This window comes from Boleophthalmus pectinirostris, unplaced genomic scaffold (genome assembly GCF_026225935.1).
Source record: "Boleophthalmus pectinirostris isolate CB_2022bp ecotype Guang Dong unplaced genomic scaffold, ASM2622593v1 HiC_scaffold_15, whole genome shotgun sequence".
Lineage (NCBI taxonomy): Eukaryota > Metazoa > Chordata > Actinopteri > Gobiiformes > Gobiidae > Boleophthalmus > Boleophthalmus pectinirostris.
Window position 1 is genome coordinate 35896568 of NW_026571070.1, and position 16597 is coordinate 35913164.

Sequence of the window (16597 nt, forward strand, 5' to 3'; positions counted from 1 at the left end):
ACAGACAGACAAGACCGAGTCCAAACGCGAGTCCGAGACGAGACACGGCGATCTACCCACACGACCTTGGCGATCGACTGGTAGATCGGGATCGACATATTGAGCACCCCTGATTTAAAGGAACGAGGCAATTAGCTGCCTGTCGCCACCCGGACGAATATTAGATCACTCTGCCAGTCATTATATACTACACTGTACTACAGCACGGACACTCGACAATGACATAATATTTGCAGGTAATAATTAATAAATTTTTATTTTTAAAAAGTGATATTGGATAATTTCTCACGGCACACCTGACTATCTCTCACGGCACACTAGTGTCATGTCAATGTAAGGTCATTGTCATATGGGTGGGGTTTTAAATTATTTTTGCTTCATTTTTCAATACCTTTTTGGGTATGTACAATAATATTGTGATACTGTGACCCGAATAATCACAATTATCCATTATACTGGTTATTCGTTATTCATTAAAATGCTGCTTACAGCACAAAAATCTGAATTTTTTCTCATTAATGTCAGAATGATCCTGGAGAATCAGATATCTCATATCTACACATTCACTATGAAACTGAAAAAACACAACAATGTGTTCTCCTCCTCCACAGCGACGTGTGGAGGCCGCTTCATCGGACAGAGCGGCCTCATCCACAGTCCAGGTTTCCCGGGGTCACATTACCCTGATGGCTCACTGTGTGAGTGGTACCTGGAGGGCCCCACTGGACACTACCTGACCCTCACATACCAGACCCTCAACCTGACCACCTCCAGCGGCTGCTCCCAGGACTATGTGGAGATCAGAGAGTACAACGCATCAGGTCAGGACACGTATCAACACCTGTACCCAAGAGCTGTGACTCCCAGCCTTCCCCATTTTTGTTATTATATTTAAACCCCTATATTTTCTGTCTGTGCTTTTTGTTGCACATTCAAAAATCATTTAAACCTGAAAGTTCCTGTAGTGTGCTGTGGACTTTAGTCTGTGTTTAATTTTGTTTCTATAGGCGAGATCACCCATTCACAAAATCTGCACAGCCAATGAGCTTATGGGGAGAGAGTGCCCCCATCCTTCACTGAGGAACTACACCAGCTCTGATTAGCCAGTCAGCAAACTAGAAAGAAGGGAATCGATTAATTAAAACTATACATAATTATTCATGTTGCTTTAAGAATATTATAAAGTTAATACATTTAAACAAATCTCTCATGTAGAAGTGATTTCATTTTCAAAATTTTTTTTTTTGCTTGTTGTTTGAACAAACATGCAGTGCTTCCCCCCAGTGGACCCAGACCCCATTTTGGGCACCACGGGCCTAAATCAATATGAACAGTGTCATTTGCCAGAGTTACTTGTGGTAATATAATGTGACAATGCTACTGCCTGTAACATTATCAAAAAAATTAATCACACTTTCTACAGTAGGTTTTGCTGTGGATATGTTCCTCTAGGCTGGGAAACCCTGTCATAACCTTAACCCTTATGTGTTGTAGGTCTGCAGCTAGGCCGGCACTGTGGCTCCTCTGTCCCAGCTCCTATGGACACCTCAGACAGCTTTGCCTATGTGAAGTTTGTGAGTGATGGAAGTGGGAACGCCCCCGGCTTCAGCCTCATGTTTGAGGCCAGTGTGGAAGGTAAAGTCTGACCCTACCATAACAAGTAAAGCAACAGGCAACTAGAGAAAAGAGCTTCTAAATATAAATGTGTGTTGTGATCTAAAGGCAATACAAAACACTAGATTCCTCAGATGGTGTTTGTGTACCGTATTTTCCGCATTTTAAGGCGCTCTGGATTATAAGGCACGCTGTCATTGAATGGTCTATTTTCAAACTTTTTTCACATATAAACTACACCGGACTATAAGGCGCATTAAACGAAACACAACAGTTGGATAAGTGAGTCAAACATTATTTAACGCGTTCACATTAACTCTCAACTTTGTTCAATTGTAACTCGTAAAAAAATACTGTCTGAGAGTGTTGTTAGAACATTCACAATAACCCCGAATTCACACCAGGAGCTGTAGCAGCGCTTAATGTAGGCGGAGCTGCGCGTACGCGTAAATTTCAAAGTTTCAATTCACACCAGAGCGTCAGAGACGCTCCTGCTACGCAGCCTGCACATCTTCTCACTGTTTTCAGACATCACATTTTGTACTTGCTTTTTATCATTTATTTATGTTAAAGTGTATAGTTAGAATGTGTATTGTGAATTAAGTGTACAACTGCAACACAGTTGCGTTTAATGAGGTTTAAATTTATTAGCACGCACATTAAACACCTCAGTTTTTGTTTTTTGTGTTTTTTCTTTAATAAGTTGAAATCACTTAAGATACATAAGGTGAAATCACTTAACATACATTATGAGCATGATTAAAATCTCCGTACAGGTAATAAGGCCAATACGTTTATGTGTGGATACAGAGTCCTGCACCGAAGGATACGGGCAAATAGTTGCTGAAACGGGCAAGTTTTAACGTTCTGGAATTTTAAGGGCGGGTCAAGATTAAACCAGAACTACATCAGGACTAAACCAGGTCTAAACCAGGTCTAAACCAGGAATAAACCAGGACTAAACCAGGACTAATCTTGGAGAGAGCGAGAGAGAAGGCGAACCCTGAGCCCCACGGAGCAGGGTGTCCGAAAAGCGCGACGGCGGCACGTACCTTCTCGTCTCCTTTCGCCCGCGGTCACTCAGGTCTACATGGAAGGACCTCCGAGCACATTCAGACAGTGAGTCCTGGTTCTGGTTTAGTCCTGGTTTAGTCCTGAGTCCTTATAGAATTGTCTGACATCGTAAATTACGTTATATTTCTCCACTTCGAGGATTAACTTTTCGTCGTCCATCATTAACCTTTCCTTGGATACAGTGCACGTTGTTTACCTCATTGTCTTGACTTTGGTTAAGTTATTTTGAAAGGGCGAAAGGGCATCGGAAGTTTATTTTGACATTGCATGTTTATTTCCTGTCTTTCCCCTGCTTAAAACCTTGGACACGTGCAGTTGACGCTGCAAAATTAGAACTCCAACCTATCTCGAGCAGCGCATCAGCGTCAGACGCTCGTTGGACGCGCGTATGACACTGCCAGTGTACATTGTCAGTCCGGTTAAAATGGATTTCTAGAGTGGCGCGTCTGCTGCTCATGTGCTGTGCTACTGCACTTACGCGCCGTTGCGCTTTGGTGTGAATTGGGGGTAAGCCATAATTGTTCAAACAGTTCTGCGATTACGGTGTCCAGCACGCCCGCATCCCTTTCGTCCTTATCCGAGTCAGTGTGATTACAGTTCAGTGATGATTCCGGTCTTGGTGAAAGCTCATACCACAGTTGATACTGATCCTTAGCCCAAGCGTCCACGATCCATTGGCAAATTGTGACGTAAGTTGCTCAGCGCTGTGTCCCTGTCTGGTGTATGTGTGTTCACCTTCTCGCATCCACTGCTCCCACACAGCTCGCACTTTAACTTTGAACGACTTGTTGACACCAACATCTAGTGGCTGAAGTTCTTTAGTTAATCCACCGGGAATGATGGCAAGCACTGTTTGCTTCACTTCCTGACCTGTGGGGGCCTCAGGGGTCAATCCTGGGCCCCCTGTTGTTCAATCTCTACATGCTGCCTTTAGGCCAGTTAATAAGCAGCAATAATGTGTCCTACCACAATTATGCAGATGACACTCAGATCTATGTCTCTCTGGCAGCAGGACATTATGGACCAGTGGACTCACTTTGTCACTGCATCCAACAGATCAGTGTGTGGATGCAAAAGAACTTCCTCCAGCTAAACTCTGACAAGACTGAAGTCATAGTGTTTGGTCCACAGAAACAAAGGGACAGTGTCAGCAGTCACCTCCAGTCTCTCTCTCTAAAACCTTCAAATCAGGCAAGAAATCTCGGGGTAATAATGGACTCAGACTTGAACTTTAACAGCCACATCAAATCAATAACATCTGCAGCCTTTTACCATCTAAAAAACATAGCAAAAATCAAAGGTTTACTGTCTAAAGCAGACTTGGAGAAACTTATCCATGCGTTTGTCTCCAGTAGGTTAGACTACTGTAATGGTCTGCTCACTGGTCTCTCCAAACGAGCTGTGAGATGATGCAGAACATCCAGAACACTGCAAATCCAGCTCTCGACATAAACATCATTGGTTGAGCAGTCAGATCCACTGACCCACAGGTTGGCTGGTGTGATTCCAGTTCCTACAGATGAATGCTGCCGTTGTGTCCTTGGGCAAGACACTTAACCCACCTTGCCCACAGTGTCTGTGTACACTCGTGTGTGAATGTGTGTGTGAATGGGTGAGTGGTTCCTTGTTGTAAAGCGCTTTGAGTGCCTTGAAGGTGGAAAAGCGCTATAGAAAAATGTGACCATTTACCATTTTACCATCATTGATCCTTTTAGTGCCTCTATCTGACTGCGCTTCACTATCACAACACGCTGAGCTACACAGTGCATTTTCGTGAGCCCTAGTCTTTGGCGACAGGTAATGAATGTCTACTGCTCCTGTCCATTCACAAAAATGTCCAAATTTTCTCACAACCCAGCTTTTCGTAGTTTCTCTGCTTGGCCTTATCATTGTGCCTTGAGCCAAGTGCGGTGCTGCACTCGTAGTACCAGGACCTTTACGCCCAGTGATGTGCCTTCTAAGTTAAATGCATTCTAAATATAACTCTGGTGCATGATCCCAGGGTTGACGGCTGGGAATCCACTTTACGCAGCTCACTTTCAGGAGTTTGGGATGATGGGCGCAGAATGACTTGCCCGTCCTTGGCACAATGTCAACTATACAACCAGATTCATTGTTAGAGAACGCATGTTTTGACGTGAAATTATATTTAGAATGCGTTTATCTTATCCGATTGTTGAAGGCGCAACACTGTAGGTCTTGGTACTGCAAGTGCAGCCGAGCAGTGTGGCTACAAGGGACAGATGTGTAAGAATCTGGAACTTTTATGAATGAACAGATTACGGGGCGTTACCTGTCACTGCAGATGGCGGCGCTCGGCAACGCGCACTTGGCTCCAGGCGCAATGATACGGCCAAACAGATAAACTATGAAAACCTGGATTGTGTGACAATTTGGACATTTTTGTGGATGGACAGGAGCAGTAGACATTCATTACCTGTTGCCAAAGACCAGGGCGCACGAGAATGCGCTTGTGAAGCTCAGTGTGTTGCGGGAGTGAAGCGGTGCTGGGCTCGCAGTCAGATAGAGGCACTAAAAAGATCAATGATTTAGGAATTTGGATATTTTCATGAATAAGGGCTAAAGGACTGGAATTTTACCTGGTCATGGAGGACAAGAGCGCCTTACACAGGGACCCAGAAATGTGTGGGTCCCTTATAAACCCATAAAAGTTTATCAAGAGGCAGCTGCAGCTCTGCTTCTCCTTGTGCTCGCACTTATAGATGTGGACCTTTGCGCACTCATTAACCTGGCACCGCGCTCTCACCTGCAGGGAGGTCAGAGCAGTGTGCATAAAGCTCCGCGCGCTGTAATGACGCAGAGCATGCCAAATACCCTGCTATACGGGATTACGGTTCTCTTTCTCTATCTCTCTCTCGTCCAAGATTAGTCCTGGAGTAGTCCTGGTTCACCGTGTCGGAATGACGGCATCAAAGTGTCGGAATGGGGGCAACAAAAAGTGTCGGAATGGGGGCATGTTGGGGTGGAGGGTTGTCGGAATGACAGTATGTCGGAATAGGGGTTGCTGCCCCGCATGGTGTAAGTCGTACTAACACTCGAATAAATTCATATATAAAGTGCTCTAGATTATAAAGCACACATTCGTTTTTGGATGAAATTAAAGGCTTTTAACCGTGCCCTGTAGTGCGGAAAATACGGTAATCATTTGGTTTATCTTTTTACTTATGTAGTGTGTGGTGGAGTGTTGAGCGCTCCCTCTGGAACCATCACATCACCGAACTACCCCAACCTGTACCCCCACAGCCGGCTGTGCCGCTGGGAGGTGGTGGCTATGCCAGGACGCAGAGTCACCCTGACCATCAACGACCTGCGGCTGGAAGCCTCCGGGACCTCCTGTGTGTACGACTATGTGGAGGTGAGGACCTGTGTGTATGACTAAGCAGGGACCTCCTCTGTGTAAGACTATGTGGAGAAGGCGACCTCCTCTGACAGGAGGTCCTCAGGACCTCAGAACAGGTGAGATGCATTGTACCAGGTTGTAGCATCAGTGCTAATTCCACCTGTAGTCCCTGGGCAGCTTCATTGATTGATTGCCTTTAATTGACTATAGCTATTAGCTATCAGTAAAATTGGGGTGCAAAGTTAATCCTGGTGATTGTGTGGTGCAGGTGCTGAACGGGCTGGCTGCAGATGCCCCTCGCCTGCAGAGGTTCTGTGGGAACGTCCCAGCTGGTACTCAGGTGGAGTCCTCTGGAAACAAAATGGCTGTGTTATTCAGGACAGATGCCTCTGTGTCCAATGGAGGCTTCAGCGCATCCTACTCCACAGACGAGCCTGCAGGTAAGAAGGCTCTCAGTATACGTTCTGCGGGGATGAGGATACTGTTAGGGCTGTTGCGCTTCAAGAATGTCTCTTGAGGTAACTTTACATGCCTCAACGCTGCGATGTATCGTCTGTGCAGTGTAGCACAGAAGCCCATAATAATACATGCACACTGGGGTTGTACTTGAAAAATATGTAAGACCACAGGCAGGTCTAAGTGACAGACACGTGCACATGCATGTGTAGGATAATGTAGTTTTACAGATGAGTTATGAAGATACATTAGTATTATCCTCCATTGAGTAACACGTGAAAAACTTGGATTCTTACTGTGAGCCCTGTCGCCTCTTCACAGATCTGACCTGTAACTTAGGCTGTTGCTTGTCTCCTTCGCAATAGAGAAGCTTAATGCCATACTGAGAGGCAAAGTCAAAAATAGGGTTGTCCTTATTTATGAACTTTTAAAATCATATGGTCTGACCTCCAACTGAGGAGACATTGTGATCTTTTAAAGTTTTATGAAAATACATTCATATTTATCGGCAGCTCAAACTATGGAGTAAGAAAGCTTTCAAAAATATTTGTGCGCATAGAATAGAAATCCATGCGTATTTGGGAAATCCTTGCATATTTGGCTGTAGTTGCGCATAAAATAAATATCTGTAAACTCTCAAATGAGTCCAGTCGTACATAAAATATATTGTGTGTATTCTATCCATCAGAATACAAATTGAAAAGTTACGATATCAAGAATTACAATCACGAAATGAAAATTTACGATTACGCTTTCATCAATACGAATACGAATTAACAGACGGGACTTTACTGTCAAAAATATGTCATCACTTCACAGACATTATTTATCGAGCAGAAGAAACATCGATCAAGATCAAGACTGCGCATGTTTAAGTTTGTAGCAGAGGGTAAAAACAGAGTAATGGCACAACAAGGAGCTACATCAGCAACCAACAAGTGGGTTAATTAAAATTTATTGTAAAAATGTCTTGTCTTGCCACATTGAATTCGGGAACCGAACACTGCTGTGTAATATTGTGTAGAAATCCCTCCTCTGAATGGGAAATTGCACCTATATCTTAGTAGATAACATAGTGGAGCCAGTTGGTGAACATTAGATGTAACATTATCCCAGCTGTCCTGGTTACAGACATCACAGCCAATGAAATGTTACACATTACAGTTTAATGCAGCTTCAGCATCAATTAATGTTCGTGTTTATGTCCTGATATGTAATATTGTTATACATGGTGTTACCAGCAGAGGGCATGGTGATTGGGGTGGGACTTCCTGGGATATACGAGAAAAAGGAGAACATTAAAAAAGTTAAAGCATGAGCTCTTTGGTTCATAAAACGATGTCTCGTCATTTTTTATTAATATGAACAACACAGTTTATAGGCAACACCTTGGTATATACAGTATTTACCAGTAAGCATAACGTCACTGTGTCGTGGTGTGGATTTGCGAGTTATAACCCATTATAACTCATATATAACCCATTGTCTGCAACCAGGACAGCTTAGTAGTGTTTGGTGTAAACTGGAACATTTCAGCGTCCCGAGGAACTTTTGGTCGCATTTTATGTGAGAAATGCAGGTGAAATGAAGGTTAAGACTGACTGATGCTCGCTAAACATTCAGAGAACCCTGATATTTGCTAATTAGCCCTGGGATACGTTACGTTACGTATGATATTAGCCAACTGGCTACCACTATGTTATCTACTAAGATATAGGTGCAATTTCCCATTCAGAGGAGGGATTTCTACACAATATTACACAGCAGTGTTCGGTTCCCGAATTCAATGTGGCAAGACAAGACATTTTTACAATAAATTTTAATTAACCCACTTGTTGGTTGCTGATGTAGCTCCTTGTTGTGCCATTACTCTGTTTTTACCCTCTGCTACAAACTTAAACATGCGCAGTCTTGATCTTGATCGATGTTTCTTCTGCTCGATAAATAATGTCTGTGAAGTGATGACGTATTTTTGACAGTAAAGTCCCGTCTGTGAATTCGTATTCGTATTGATGAAAGCGTAATCGTAAATTTTCTTTTCATTATTGTAATTCTTGACGTTGTAACTTTTCAATTCATATTCTGATGGATAAAATACACACAATATATTTTATGTACGACTGGACTCATTTGAGAGTTTACAAATATTTATTTTATGTGCAACTACAGCCAAATATGCACGGATTTCCCAAATACGCACGGATTTCTATTCTATGCACACCAATATTTTTGAAAGCTTTCTTACTCCATATCAAAAGCCCTGAAGTTTCTGTAACTGATTTCAGCGCTATTCATCATGATCATCATCTGCTCCTTTCGATCACACATGGCCTAAGGAATTTTTTAACTCTTGTATTTTTCCATTGGATAAGGAGCAGCCTGTTTTGAGCTTACACAATGTTATAATGTTACCTCCTCAAAACCAGACTTGAAGTTGTGTTTTGGTTCATTCACATGTGTTTGAGTAACCATTTATAGTCTGTCTCCAAAGCTCCAAATGCTCTGTTCCACCTTGTGATGTCATGAAGCAGTAGTTTTCAAGTGAACACCTCCTTTTACCTTTTGTTTAGTGGAGATGGGACATTCTAGAGCTGAAATTATCTTCATGATTCTAGTGAAGGTGTATGGAGTTTAAAAACATAGTGGAGCATTTCCTGTGTTAACACATTACATGACAAGGTGGAACAGAGTGTTTTCTGTTAGAGAGAGAGAGTGTGTGTGAGTGAGAGTGTGTGAGTGTGTGAGTGTGTGGGTGAGAGTGTGTGTGAGTGTGTGTGAGTGTGTGAGTGTGTGTGTGTGTGTGTGGGTGTGTGTGTGTGTGTGTGAGTGTGTGAGTGTGTGATTGTGTGTGTGAGAGTATGAGAGTATGAGAGTATGAGCGTGAGAGGAAATATGTATGAATAAACAAAATACAACTCCAGGTCTGTTCATGATGAGGAAACAACATTATGACACATCAGAAAATAGTGTAATATGAACCTTTTGACACTTAAGTTGTCTAATCCTGTCCATGTGCTTGCAGTGTGTGGGGGTATCCTGGGCAGTTCATCTGGGGGAAACTTCACTTCTCCAGGGTACCTGGTCTCCAACTACAGCAGTAACCTCAACTGTGAGTGGCTCATCCAGAACCACCACCACATCAACTCCTCCATCGTGGTGCTCATCCAGGACTTACACCTGCAGAGCCACCAGACCTGTGCCAACGACTACCTGCAGTTCAGACTGGGTAAGACGGGATTCGCATGAAGAGATTGTGCTCTTCGAAATATGTGTCTCACCTGCACTTTGGCCTGATCAGTTATAATAAGGATGAAACCACAACTAAACCAGATCTATATCAGGACTTAACACAGTTTGTGCTGGCATATGAAAAATCAAGACTGGAAAAGTTTGTATCTCAGTCAAAGGTCTGAGTGCAGTTTAACAGGAGGACTTGTCAGGGAGGGTCAGCAGATCTGTGTTAGGGCAGATTGAGGAGAGGAAGAGTCAAAGTGTCCCTCCTCTGTGTCCTGCTGCATCACAGCAGTGTCCAGGGGTAACCACTTGAACACAACAGGAGAGTCTCTTCTAAGCTTTAGTCTTGCTCCAATCTCTATTTTATTGTTGTGGTCGGCGATGAAAGTCTTTCCTGTGGAAGATCTTCGGCCTCTCTTGCTGCTACATTTGGTGTAAATCACCAGAAGCATCTCAAAGGTCCATTACAACATAGAACAAACAGCCCATTTCAACAATCCAACAGTCTCTCTGAGCTGCACATGCTGCACGTTGTAGTTGGCTCAAATCCTCCTGTTGTCCTGTTACTGTTGCCTGTTACTGTTATCCTGTGGTTGCTAGGTGATGCCAGTGGAGAGCAGCTGGCTAAGTTTTGTGGACAGACCACCTCCAGTGTGCCCATAGTGGTCTTCACCCCTCAGCTGTATGTTCACTTTCAGAGTGACTCCTCACAGGAAGATGTGGGCTTCAGGGCACAGTACTACTTCTCTGGTAAGACTTACTGCCATATCTCAGAGACTGGAGAGTACTTCATACTAAACTGAAAAATAGTACTTCATAATGACTGGTGTCCTTCACACTGACTAACATGTGTACTTTGTATTTCAGAGTGTGGAGGTTGGCAGATGGGGGAGGGAGGGGTGATCTCCAGTCCTAATTACCCTGATTTGTATCCGGGCCCCAGCCGCTGTGCCTGGCTCCTGGAGGCCCCAGCAGGACACACTATCACTGTGAGCCAACAACTGCTCTGTCAGGAAATACATTGCATTACCTGAAAATACACAAGTATAGGCAGTAATTAGAGAGCTTGTCCAGGTCAGCTCAGTTCAGACCAGTGCATACTGTCCCTGTGTCCCTGTGTTTACACATTTACACAATGACATTCCTCAGTTGCCTGTGTTGCCTTTGCCAAATGTCCACTCAAGAATAATCCTATTGTATCTTATATTTCCTCAGCTCACCTTCACTTACTTCCACCTGGAGCCCCACTCCATCTGCCGGTGGGACTCCCTCACCATATTTAATGGGGGCTCACCTGGCTCACCTGTGATTGGTCAGTACTGCGGGACCGACTCTCCAGGGACTGTCCAATCAGGCTCCAACAAACTGGCTGTGGTCTTCCTGGCTGACCACACTGTGTCCACAGGCGGTTTTGTGGCCACCTGGTCAGCTGACTCATCAGGCAAGTCTACACACGGGAGCATCCCTTGTAATACTGTCGTCTGTCCAAAGGAGGAGGCTAAAAAATATCTGCAGTTTCACCAAGAATGAATAGAAAGGTGAAAGTGTACAAGACAGAAGGACCCGAACTGTAGAAGAGAGGATGCAGAGGAAAAAGAGAGATGGAGCAGAGGGGCAGAGGAGAGGGGAACAGAGGAGTGGGTCAGAGAAGAAATTGTGAACCTGGGGTTTAAAATGGATCCAGACCTTAACCTTGAAGGCCAGATTTGCTCAGTCATGAGGTCCAGTTTTTTTCTACGTGCGATAACTGGCCAAAATAAAGCACCTTTTCACACAACAGCACTTTGAAAATGTAAGCCACCACAATCCACACACCTTCATAAGCACCCGGCTGGATGACTGTAATACACTTTATTTTGGGGTAAGTCAGTCCTCTTTTAATAACTGGCACTCGAAAATTTTAGCACATCACCCCAATTGTATCCTCCCATCACTGGCTGCCTGTGCACTTTAGGATCCATTTTAAAAAAAAAACTTTTATTTGATTTGTTTTTAAGTGTTTGAATGATGCTGCCTCGCTGTACCTCTCTGAGCTCCTCCAGGACAGAGTCAGAATGAGTAGAGGATGCAGAGGAGAGGTTCAGAAGAAGCACAGGAGAGGGTCAGATGGAGCAGAGGATGCAAAGGAAGCAGAGGAGAGTCTCAGATGATGATCACACTTCTGATTGTGTCGTAGGCTGTGGAGGGGTGATCCATGCAGACAGTGGGACCATCAAGTCTCCAAACTACCCGCAGAACTTCCCGGCCAACTCTGAGTGTCTGTGGCACATCATCGCTCACGAGGGGAACCACTTGCAGATGAACTTCAGTCCAAACTTCCAGATCCCAGACACTTCCGGCACCTGCAGCTCCAGCTATGTCAAGGTGTGTGCACAAGGAAGTCATCATGGGTCTTTTTAGTCTCGTATTAGTCAAGGTGAAAGGAGCTATACCAGTTTTTTTTATTGTCCTAACATCGTAATTATTCACCACAAATTTATAAGCACATTTTCTTATTCTCTGAGGATAGAAATCTTTATATTTTGATGCCGACAGCAAACAGCAGTCTCAATTCCACCTTAAGAGCTACTATAGGATATCTGTTCTGAGGTAAAATTATTTTTCTGTGTTCCGGGCAACTGAGATGTCAGATATTTGCCTGTTCTCTGTTCCGACCTCAGAGAATTTCAACGGAATTAAAAGCTCCTTTATGCCCTACGTTATAGGATACGCATAGAGGCTCCCACTATTATATATTACACAATTTTATGATCTTTTATGAACAGACCTGGAGTTGTGTTTTGTTTCATTCACACGTGTTTAACACACAGATCCTACCCTGAGTTCGTCTCTCAGACAGAAAACACTGCTCCACCTTGTAATGTGGTACAAGAAGAGCTCCATTGTGTTAAACTCCATACACCTTCACTAGAATCATTTTGACACTAGCCCCGGAATTGCCAGTCTGAGCTAAAATAGGCAAAGCAAGACAAGTTACAGCACAATTCATACACAAAGTAATTCAAAGTGCTTTACAGAATAAGAAATACATTAAAATCACAATACAAACAAATCAAAATATAAATAATCATCATAAAATTAAAAAGAGGGAGTGACATAAAATTAGAGAGAAGTAAAAGAAGCTGTTAGTTAGAAAACTACTGCTTCATGACATCACAAGTGCAACAGGGCAATTTGAGCTCCAGGTCTGTTTTTGAGAAGTTAAAAACATTTTAACATGGCTTGAAGCATTTCCCAAAGACTGGGTCGTGACCCTCAGGTGGGTCACAAGAGATTTTTTGGGGGGGTTACCTTGTCACCATCTGCATGTCTGTCTGACACAAAAGGGAGCGAGAGAGTTAACGAATCCTCTCTCCCTGTCCTGAACGAGTGCTCCTGCAGCTAAAGTTGAGAAATTCTGCTTGCTGTCCAAAAAGGTGGTGATAAATCAGCAAAGGTCAGTGCACTTCAGGACTTATGGATCCCTTTTATTGCTCGTTCAGTTACTAAGTGATATTACCATATTTTCCGCACTATAGGGCGTGCTTAAAAACCTTTAATTTCATCCAAAAACGACTGCGCGCCTTATAATCTAGAGCGCCTTATATATGAATTTATTCGAGTGTTAGTACAACTTACACCATGCGGGGCAGCAACCCCTATTCCGACATACTATCATTCCGACAACCCTCCACCCCAACATGCCCCCATTCCGACACTTTTTGTTGCCACCATTCCGACACTTTGATGCCGTCATTCCGACACGGTGAACCAGGACTACTCCAGGTCTAATCTTGGACGAGAGAGAGATAGAGAAAGAGAACCGTAATCCTGTATAGCAGGGTATTTGGCATGCTCTGCGCCATTAGAGCGCGCGGAGCTTTATGCACACTGCTCTGACCTCCCTGCAGGTGAGAGCGCGGTGCCAGGTTAACGAGTGCGTAAAGGTCCACATCTATAAGTGCGAGCACAAGGAGCAGCAGAGCTACAGCTGCCTCTTGATAAACTTTTATGAGTTTATAAGGAACCCACACATTTCTGGGTCCCTGTGTAAGGTGCTCTGTCCTCCATGACCAGGTAAAATTCCAATCCTTTAACCCTTATTCATGAAAATATCCAAATTCCTAAATCACTGATTTTTTAGTGCCTCTATCTGACTGCGAGCCCAGCACCGCTTCACTCCCGCAACACACTGAGCTTCACAGCGCATTCTCGTGCACCCTGGTCTTTGGCGACAGGTAATGAATGTCTACTGCTCCTGTCCATCCACAAAAATGTCCAAATTGTCACACAATCCAGGTTTTCGTAGTTTTTCTGCTCGGCCGTATCATTGCGCCTGAAGCCAAGTGTGCGTTGCTGTGTCTCCATCTGCAGTGACAGGTAACGCCCCGTAACCTATTCATTCATAAAAGTTCCAGATTCTTACGCATCTGTCCCTTGTAGCCACACTGCTTGGCTGCTCATGGAGGACAGAGCGCCTTACACAGGGACCCAGAAATGTGTGGGTCCCTTCTAAACTCATAAAAGTTTATAAAGAGCCGGCTGCAGAGCCCCTTCTCCTCATGCGTGCACTTAAAGATGCGGACTTTTAGGCACTCATTAACCTGGCATCTCCACCGCGCTCTCACCTGCAGGGAGGTCAGGCGTATGCTGCCCCTCTCATTCCAACAGAGCAGCATGCGTAAAGCTCTAATATCGAGAGGCTGCCGCATAGGGAGCCAATGACAGTTATGATTTACTGTGAATACACTCACAATTTAGCCTCTCAGACAGTATTTTTTTTACGCATTACAACTGAACAAAGTTGAGTTATTGTGAATGTGTTAAATAAAGTTTGACTGACTTATCTAACTGTTGTGTTTTGTTTAATGCGCCTTATAGTCCGGTGCGGTTTATATGTGAAAAAAGTTCAAAAATATATAAAAATTCTGTGACAGTGCGCCTTATAATCCAGAGCATCTTAAAGTGCGAAAAATATGGTAATTGTGCAAAGACACGATCACTCAGTCAACAATAAAATATCCTCATTAATGTTCAGTAATGCTCAAATCCACCTTTATTTTGTGATTTACCAATAATGTTGACTTGGGTCGCATAGGTTTGTGACTTTTAAAATATGGCTCCCCAGAAAAAAAGTTTGGGAAATACTGACTTAACTGTTCAAGTGTAATGTTCAAGTGTAATACTGTTCAAGTGTAATGTGCCTAATATAGGATCTGTAATTTGTAGCGATGTAACGATATCCAAATCTTTCAGCTATATCACGATATTTTGGAGAGGCTGATATAATTGTAGATTGGACACTTTTTGCTTTTAAAATACGATTTTGGTGAGTGAGTTATTTCTGTCATCCAAAGAATCCAAAGAATTCAAGTAAAAAACATATTTCTTCATGTTGTCTGCGCTGAAATGAATCATGGGATATGTAGTTTCCAATGTTAATAAATTATTACTGTAAAACCATGCATTTAAGCAGAGAAACTTGATTTTGGATATACTGTGACAGCCCACGATATTATTGTGAGACTTTTGATGATACGATATCACGATATTTCAGTTATTGTTACATCACTAGTAATTTGTTTATGTCACATTAAATGTTCTTACTCACTCAGAAAGTGTGATACAACAAAGCTGCTCAATGGAACCCTGATCTACTTCACAAGATCAATGAAAGTGACAACCAATACAGCTACATATACTGCAGCCTGACTTCATGGTTCTGTGTGTACGTGTGCAGGTGTGGGCAGGCCGTGCTCAGACCTCAGACGCCCTCTTGTCCAGCTCCTGTGGCTCTGTGGCCCCTCAGACTGTGGTGGCCCCTGGGAACCTCCTGACCACTCGCTTCCAGAGCACAGGGGCCATAGGGAATGGCTTCTCCGCCTCCTTCAGCACCAGTAAGGAACATTTAGCTGTCTCTAATACAGTAGGTCTGCGCTCTCTGAGTGCTTTTCTAGTTAATTACTTCATTAATCCAGAGGAAAATTCAAGATGCAGTTGTTGCAGTTGATGTTGCTGCAACATTTATACTGCACGTCTCAGTGGCTTTTTTGTGTCTCAGTCAATCATTACAGCAGTGTCCAAGAGGAACCAAAGTGTTTCTCCTGGAAGATCTTCTGCCATATTTGCTGCCACATATGGTGTAAAAAGCCTGTAGCCTGTACGAGAAAAACAACTGTTGATTTCACACAATCCAAGAGTCCCTTGTGTTATCTAAACTCTGGTGCCTGAATATTGTTTGACTCTGTACTGCACATGCTGCATTGTGCTGATAAGATGAGATGGAGTCATTAAAGACTTTGGTCCATGTGTGTTCAGGATGTGGAGCAGATTTCTCAGCCTCTAAGGGCAATGTGGTGTCTCCAAACTACCCCTCAGACTACCCCCTCAGAGCCAACTGTAACTACACCATCTACTCAGGGGGGCAGAGCGTGGTGGTGCTCACCTTCAGAGTGTTCCAGCTAGAAGGTACTCTCAGCACACAGTGCCTGCAGTGAAAGAAAAGAGAAAAGTAGAAAACAAAAGTATTGTACTATGAGTTGTAAAACAGAATCCCCTCTACCTATGTCATCAACACAGTAAACTCCATCCAAAATGCAGAGACAATTTATGCAGAAGGAAGGCATGTGTTGTCATGTACATGTATTTATCATAGACAAATTTGTTGTTTATTTGTTGTTTACGTTATAGTAGGTAACATACCTCTACTACATGTGTCATCTCTGCTGCCCATGTCCAACCAGGAAGTAAAATGATAAACTTCACCAAAATTACAAAGCAAGAAAAGACTAGATAAGAACTTTAGTAAAGTCTTAAATATAAGAATAACTATGCAATAGTGAAATGGGTATTCTAATTTAACCTGTAAATGTGTTTCAG

General features: G+C 43.4%; 1 protein-coding gene across 1 annotated transcript in view; it reads left to right on the forward strand.

Moving 5' to 3' along the window:
* Positions 1-16597, forward strand: part of cubn (cubilin (intrinsic factor-cobalamin receptor)) — a gene marked incomplete at its 3' end in the record, with an annotated part of 109625 nt that overhangs the window by 77807 nt on the left and 15221 nt on the right. Inside the window, exons 47-57 of the mRNA XM_055150849.1 lie at positions 612-821; positions 1495-1635; positions 5880-6064; positions 6318-6489; positions 9528-9731; positions 10340-10489; positions 10607-10728; positions 10955-11180; positions 11916-12103; positions 15459-15615; positions 16037-16186. Of these exons, the coding sequence (XP_055006824.1) occupies positions 612-821; positions 1495-1635; positions 5880-6064; positions 6318-6489; positions 9528-9731; positions 10340-10489; positions 10607-10728; positions 10955-11180; positions 11916-12103; positions 15459-15615; positions 16037-16186 (1905 nt within the window). The remainder of the gene's footprint in view (positions 1-611; positions 822-1494; positions 1636-5879; positions 6065-6317; positions 6490-9527; positions 9732-10339; positions 10490-10606; positions 10729-10954; positions 11181-11915; positions 12104-15458; positions 15616-16036; positions 16187-16597) is intronic.